The sequence below is a fragment of the Triticum dicoccoides genome, chromosome 3B, assembly GCF_002162155.2.
Source record: "Triticum dicoccoides isolate Atlit2015 ecotype Zavitan chromosome 3B, WEW_v2.0, whole genome shotgun sequence".
Classification (NCBI taxonomy): Eukaryota; Viridiplantae; Streptophyta; class Magnoliopsida; order Poales; family Poaceae; genus Triticum; species Triticum dicoccoides.
In genome coordinates this window covers 570126197-570133888 of record NC_041385.1, presented here as the reverse complement: position 1 = coordinate 570133888, position 7692 = coordinate 570126197, and the positions used below count along the sequence as shown (strand labels likewise).

The 7692-nt window shown below is 49.8% G+C and overlaps 1 protein-coding gene across 1 annotated transcript; it reads right to left on the bottom strand.

Annotated features, from left to right (window-relative positions):
- Window positions 1-2016: 2016 nt before the first annotated feature.
- On the bottom strand, window positions 2017-4354 carry LOC119277148 (histone-lysine N-methyltransferase SUVR3). The gene is made up of 2 exons (XM_037558384.1): window positions 3709-4354; window positions 2017-2618 (listed from the first exon to the last, which is right to left on the bottom strand). The coding sequence occupies exons 1-2, from the start codon at window positions 4316-4318 to the stop codon at window positions 2230-2232; spliced, it is 999 nt and encodes a 332-aa protein (XP_037414281.1). The 5' UTR covers window positions 4319-4354; the 3' UTR covers window positions 2017-2229.
- Between the last annotated feature and the right edge of the window lie 3338 nt (window positions 4355-7692).

Below are 7692 nucleotides of genomic sequence, written 5' to 3'. Positions count from 1 at the left end.
TCGACGCCGGCCCCCTCGCCGGCCCCCATGCTGGCCGCCTCGCCGGCTACCTCGCTGACCCCGGCGGCGCTGCCCGGCCCAGTCACCCGCGCTCGCACCGGCGTTCATCGTCCGAGCCTCCGGTACTCGCGCGACGAGTACGTCCTCACCGCCTCCGCCGCGGAGCCTTCGCCCATTCCTGCGTCCGCTCGCGCCGCCCTCCGTGATCCTCACTGGCTTGCGGCGATGCAGGAAGAGTTCGATGCTCTTTAATGGAACCGCACCTGGACCCTGGTTCCCCGGCCTCCTCGCGCCAACGTCATCACCGGCAAGTGGGTCTTTCGCCATAAGACCCGCTCAGATGGTACACTCGAGCGTTACAAGGCTCGCTGGGTGGTCCGCGGTTTCCGCCAGCGCGCTGGAGTGGACTTCACTGAGACGTTTGCCCCGGTTGTCAAACCGGGCACGATCCGCACCGTCCTCCAGCTCGTCGTCTCCCGCGGCTGGCCCGTTCACCAGATGGATGCCTCCAACGCCTTTCTCCACGGCCATCTTGAGTAGCAGGTGTATTGTGAGCAACCCACCGGCTTCGTCGACGCCTCACTTCCCGGCCATGTGTGTCTGCTGTCCCGCTCTCTTTACGGGCTCAAGCAGGCACCCCGAGCCTAGTACCAGCGGATCGCCGGGTTTCTTCAAACACTGGGCTTCAACGTTACTCGCTCGGACGCCTCACTGTTCGTCTATCGCCACGGTGACATGACTGCATATTTGCTGCTTTACGTCGACGACATCATCCTGACAGCCTCCTCCGCAGCCGTTCTTCAGCAGATTACTCTCCGGCTGCGTGACGAGTTTGCTATCAAGGACCTGGGTGCTCTACATTATTTCCTTGGCATTGAGGCCGTTCGGCGTCCGGACGGTTTCTTTCTTCATCAGCAGAAGTATGCACATGAGCTTCTTGAGCGTGCTGGCATGCTCAACTGTCATCCTGTTGCTACTCATGTGGACACGAAGGCCAAGGTCTCTGCTCTTGAGGGTTCGCCTGCATCGGATGCTCCTTTCTACCGGTCTATTGTCGGCGCTCTACAGTATTTGACTCTCACCAGACCGGATCTTCAGTATGCTGTACAGCAGGTGTGTCTCCACATGCACGTCCCTCGTGACTCTCATTGGACTCTCGTGAAGTGGATCCTTCGCTACATCCGCGGCACGATGTCCCTCGGGTTGACACTTACGGCGTCCACTTCTCTGGAGATGGTGGCCTACTCCGATGCAGACTGGGCTGGCTGCCCCGATACTCGTCGGCCCACCTCTGGCTACTGCGTCTACCTCGGTCCTTCACTCGTCTCGTGGTCGTCCAAGCGACAACCCACGGTTTCGCGCTCTAGCGCGGAGGCTGAGTACCGAGCTGTGGCCAACGCTGTCGCCGAGTGCACCTGGCTACGACAGTTACTTCAGGAGCTACATCACGACGTCTCCCAGGCTACGGTTGTCTACTGCGACAACGTCTCTGCGGTGTACCTCTCCGCCAACCCCGTTCATCATCGCCGAACTAAACACATCGAGCTGGACATTCACTTTGTGCGCGAGCAGGTGGCTCTTTGACGCATGCGGGTTCTCCATGTGCCGACCGCTCAGCAGTTTGCCGATGTGATGACGAAGGGATTGCCGACTTCTACCTTCGAGGAGTTCCGTTCCAGTCTCTGCGTCACTGGCGCCGCTTCGACTGCGGGGGGTGTTGAGTATACTGTGTACGTGTATATTTGTGTGTAGGGCCCACCTCCTGTTTCCTTTGTATAGTTGAGGTTGTGGCCCACCTTTGTACTTATATATACGTGCCTGGTGCACCGATCAATACATCGAGGTTGCACAACCCATATCTTGTCCTTCTACAGAAGGGAATGCGTGCCCAACTGCCAACACAAACTGCATTGTCGACATCTTTAAGAGACAATGCAGGTTTTAGTAAGAAACAAGCCCCATTCTCGTGGCAAATCGATCTGTTGTGCAAGTTAAATTCCCTTGCAGCAAATCTCCTGTTAAGAAAGAGTACATTATCCAATTTGTTACAAAGTCGGCAGTTACAATTGATGTCATATTGAAAGTTATACATGAAATTTGTTAGGAACGAATTACAACCGATGAAATGAAGGAATAATAACTCATCCTGAAGCTAGCCAACATTCTTGTCAACTACAAACAGCGCATAACCAAATTTGCCCGGAAGGAATTACAACCGATGACACGAACTTAGGTTTCTTCTGCAGGTAATACACCAGGGCAACACGAGCTTTCACAGAAGCACGGTAAGCCCTTAGGATTGGGTTTAGCATCCCCGTAACTGAAGGCGAGCTCTTCCCCGTCCACTATATCTCTGGCAGCAAAAAGGCAGAGCCTTGGGAGCAACGAGCCGGAGCTCCTCACTAAGATAGGGCGCAGGTTGCCTCCATCACATGAATGGTTGATGAAACGAGCCACGTTTGCCACTTTTGTTGCATCGATGTTAACTCGCATGCATACTCTCCCAGAAGGAAGGTGCTCTCGTATGACAAGGAGTGCAGGAGAGAGCTTACCAACCGAGGCAAGCTCGTCATACAGCCTATGCCTCCTCCGGGCTTCTTCTGTCGTCAAGAACTCGCCTATAATCCAAGCATAAATAGCATAGTCAAAGTAAATGTCAGCATGGACATAGCCCACAAATAATAAACCGACGTAAACTAAAGCTGACCTAAAGAATGTTATGTGAAGAAGACAAAAGAAAAATTCCAATCAGCCCTCTAGTTCCTACAGCCCTTACATTTATCTTTCAGATTAACAAATGGAAAATGGTAAGCTCAGTCTGCCATTCAGAATATGAACTGATCTAGTCAGTAGTCACCATGCTCCTGCTACGACCACCAAACATAAGCACACCTGACCACCGAGCCAAAATAACTTTATATGCAAGTTCAAAAGGGATTTAAAAATAAATGCAACCTAACAAACCAATGGAGTAGGACAATAACAACAACCGCTATTTGGGAAGTACCCAAAACTTGAGTAGCTCAGAGATGATGCAAGGTAAAGATGATGAGGGTTCACATGAATTGTCGGTGATACCAATCGTTGGTATATTAAGTTCTAATAATGCAGTACAATAATTTTCTAGCCGCCCACATAGTAGCATTTGCTTTGCTGGTGTGCACTCGAGACTCTATGATTATGTTCTGGTGATTGGGCTTCGATAGTCAGACCTCCTTCAAATATTTATCAATGTTGGCACATTATTACTGCCTACAGATACCTATCCTGAATCACACCTTACACCCGAAGTGCATGATTCTTTCAGTTATTTTCATGGGATCCTCTATCCTACCTGACTGAAAATGCTTTTGACATGAACCACGATACAGTAGCAAGTTCTTGCCCTCTAAGCAACTAATTATCAAGTCTGTTGATTTTCTTTGAAGCTTTAATGCAATTCAGTGTAAACCGAAACAAACACGAGAGTCACAACTAATACACCATATTGAGACCAAAACTGACTACGGGGATCAGTTGTGAGGCACATCTGCAGGTGAACTTATCTGCATCCAAGCATCACCGTTTGACAAAAATGCAAGGGAAATCATGACTTTGCACACTAGTGTAAATTCATAAATCATCAATCTAGCAATCATTGATCGACAATTTTGACAAGGATTCAGCAACGTCATATGGAATAAGGAGGGGTGTATTCTAGTATCGTACCGGCATACTCGCAGACGAACTGGCCGCGATGAATGGCCTCGGCGGCGTGCAGCGCCCACCCTTTCTTCAGTTGGCGCACGACGCGGAGCCGCACCGTGACGCCGCGCTGCGTCCGCCGGTTCTCGCACGAGGGCCCGCACGCGCACCCGTCGCCGCACTCGCTGAGGCTCGCCATACCCGCCCCCGACGCATCCGCCGCCTCGGCCTCCGCGTCGGCGCACGCGCACCCCGCGCCGCCGCACTCCCCCCGGGCGCACGAGCACCCGGCCAAGGGGAGGCCTAGGTCGGGGCGGGGCCAGGTGGGACCCAGCGTCCGGGACCATGCGCAGCCCCACGGCTGGGCGTCGAAGGAGGCCGCGGAAGGAATGAGGGAGAAGGGCGTGTAGATGAAGTAGGAGTAGGGCTGGGAGTCGATGGGGTTGACGAAGGGGGCAGGGAAGGCCTCCAGGCCGCGAGCCGAGTCGGCGGCGCGGGCGGCGGTGACGGCAGACGCGGCCGCTCGCATGGCGTGGCTGGCGGAAGCCGCGGCGGCAAGGTCGGGCGGCGGCAGCCACGGGAGGACCAGCTCCGCCAACTCGCTGACGGCACCGGCCGCCGTTGGATTTCTCATCCCGGGCAGGGGCCGGTGGAGCGTGAGAAGGATTATTCGTACACGGATCAAGATTTGTTTTACAAGAGGAAATCTTGATCCGTGTGAAATTTAAAGTATCTTTGGGCCTAACTACGGAGAAACCCTCGAATCAGCAGTCTTTTCAGAGCTAGGTCCAAGGGATGCAACACAACGCATATGGATGAAGACGGCTGTACGCGCCGGGATATGTGGAAGACGTCATATAAATCCCCGCCCCCTTCTTTCACCGCTCACTCCCTCCTCTTTCCGCTCTCATCAATGACATAGACCACAAGATCTGGATGAGGAGCATCGGAGGCAAGATTTGGATAGGGGCATCGATTATTTCATCACCTCTCCTCCACTCATCCGAAAATGGCGGTAAGCCCTTTACCCATTTTACATGATTGTAGTTGTAGCCTTCGATTTGCATCGATTGTAGATGTAGGCTTCAATTTGGGCAGGGATTGTAGCTATAGTCGTCGGTCTAGGCATCAATTGTAGTTGTAGGCATCGATTGCAGTTGTACGCTTCGTCGATTGTAGTTGTAGTGGTCGATTGTAGCTGTGGGCACCGATTGTAGTTGTAGCGGTACGAACATGGGGGAAGGGGATCAGGGCGAAGAGCGGGCGGTTGACGGGGGACTCCTCCTTGGCGGTCTGTGGGGAAGTATGGTCTGAAGGAGAGAAGCCGCCATGACAAAGGTGAGGTGAGCATCATCGGGTTTTAAAGGAAAGGGCTCCAGCAAGAAAAGTCCCGCTATGGCGAAAAACAGAGCAGAAAGAGGAGGGTCCGACTGGAAAATGGAAGGGTGCGTCGTGGGGGTGGAGTTTTTGTGTTGGCACCGTGTGTCGGAGATAACATGGCGGATAGTCCAGACAACCATATTTCTCCCCCACACATGGGTTGGATTTGAGGGATCTCGGACTGTCCAAATAGTTGGATTTCTAGGAACCTGTTGGGCGCCCATTTGATGTCACCAAGCATAGATCAAGGTAGTTGTTGAGCATAGATCAAGGTACCTGTGACTTCACCAAGGACTTGACCACCATCCCACCAGAATTCATGCTGACGACGAACACCAGTTGCGTCTAAATGATTACGGTTCGAAAAAACAACAGGCTCGCCCTTGATAAAGGTTGGACCCATTCACCGCTTCTCACCATATCAAGATCAGGTGCCTTGTCACCTTTAAGCTGCCGACTCCCAACACCTTGAAGTTGATCACCTTCAACTATGACGGGGTTGAGGTGGTGATGAAGTGCAAGGTGCATGAAGAGGCATTTGCCATGGACCCTTCAGGTGTTATCTTTGCGCCTGTTAGTTTAAGACTTTTGTGTTGGACAATTAGTTTAAGACTTTGGTTAAGACTCTCTGAGTAAGTGTGTGTTACCCCCTCTTGTACTAAATCGGCGACAATTAATATGGATCGGAGGGAGTAGTTTAACTGATGTGAGTAATGCTTAAGACTCTAGTTTATGTTATGCCTATCATTAGTTGTCTTGTTTATGACTATGGTGTGTTTATAAGTGTGTGTTGGTAACCTTACCACTCAAACAAAAGGTTAACAAATACATTGTCTTGTATTTAACCAAACAACAACACTTTGCATCTGCGTAGAACAGGCTTGCAACCAAACACCAATGCTTGTGTTTTCACTCAGCCAGGCTGGAGGGGATGCGTGCAAAAATATTATGTGGAGAACACTGTTTTTTGCATGTATTCATTCACGAGTTTTTTCATGTATTCATTCACCAATGAGTGTGCCGCTCGGTGATACGTCTCCAACATATCTATAATTTTTTATTGTTCCATGCTATTATATTACCTGTTTTGGATGTTTATGGGCTTTATTTTACACATTATTATCATTTTTGGGACTAACCTACTAACCGGAGGCCCAGCCCGTATTGCTGTTTTTTTTGCCTATTTTAGTATTTCGAAGAAAAAGAATATCAAACGGAGTCCAAACGAAATGAAACCTTCGGAAGCGTGATTTTTGGAACGAACGTGATCCAGATGACTTGGAGTGCGGCCACGAGAGGGTAGGGCGCCACCCCCCTATAGGGCGCGCCCCCTGTCTCGTGGGCCCCTCGGGCGGCCACCGACGTACTTCTTCCTCCTATATAATCCTACATACCCCGAAAACATCCAGGGAGCCACCGAAGAAATATTTCCGCCACCGTAACCTTCTATATCCGCGAGATCCCATCTTGGAGCCGTCGCCGACGTTCTGCCGGAGGGGGAATCCACCACGGAGGGCTTCTACATCAACACCATAGCCCTTCTGATGAGTTGTGAGTAGTTTACCACAGACCTTCGGGTCCATAGTTATTAGCTAGATGGCTTCTTCTCTCTTTTTGGATCTCAATACAATGTTCTCCCCCTCTCTTGTGGAGATCTATTCAATGTAAACTCTTTTTGCGGTGTGTTTGTCGAGATCCGATGAATTGTGGGTTTATGATCAAGTTTATCTATGAATAATATTTGATTCTTCTCTGAATTCTTTTATGTATGATTGATTTATCTTTTCAAGTCTCTTAGAATTATCGGTTTGGTTTGGCCTACTAGATTTATCTTTCTTGCCATGGGAGAAGTGCTTAGCTTTGGGTTCAATCTTGCGGTGTTCTTACCCAGTAATAGAAAGGGTTGCAAGACACGTATTGTATTATTGCCATCGAGGATAAAAAGATGGGGTTTATATCATATTGCTTGAGTTTATCCCTCTACATCATGTCTCTTGCTTAATGCATTACTCTGTTCTTATGAACTTAATACTCTAGATGCATGCTGGATAGCGGTCGATGTGTGGAGTAATAGTAGTAGATGCAGGCAGGAGTCGGTCTACTTGTTGCGGATGTGATGCCTATATACATGATCATGCCTAGATAATCTCATAATTATTCGCTTTTCTATCAATTGCTCGACAGTAATTTGTTCACCCACCGTAATACTTATGCTATCTTGAGAGAAGCCTCTAGTGAAACCTATGGCCCCCGAGTCTATCTCTTATCATATTTGCTTCCAATCTACTTTTATTTGCATCTTTACTTTTTGTATCTATATTATAAAATACCAAAAATATATTTATCTTGTCATACTATCTCTATTAGATCTCACTTTCGCAAGTGGCCGTGAAGGGATTGACAACCCCTTTATCGCATTGGTTGTGAGTTATTTGTTTGTTTGTGTAGGTTTGTGGGACTTGTGAGGAGCCTCCTACTGGATTGATACCTCGGTTCTCAAAAACTGAGGGAAATACTTACGCTACTATTGCTGCATCACCTTTTCCTCTTCAAGGAAAACCAATGCAAGCTCAAGACGTAGCAAGAAGGATTTCTGTCGTCGTTGCCGGGGAGGTCTTCGCTCAAGTC

What these genes read in the sequence shown, in the direction of transcription:
- LOC119277148 (XM_037558384.1), bottom strand. Translation starts at nt 4,318, where the DNA reads ATGAGAAATCCAACGGCGGCCGGTGCCGTCAGCGAGTTGGCGGAGCTG. An exon ending in GTTCGTCTGCGAGTATGCCG is followed by an intron (nt 2,619 to 3,708) that starts GTACGATACTAG and finishes CTTGGATTATAG; the next exon opens with GCGAGTTCTTGACGACAGAA.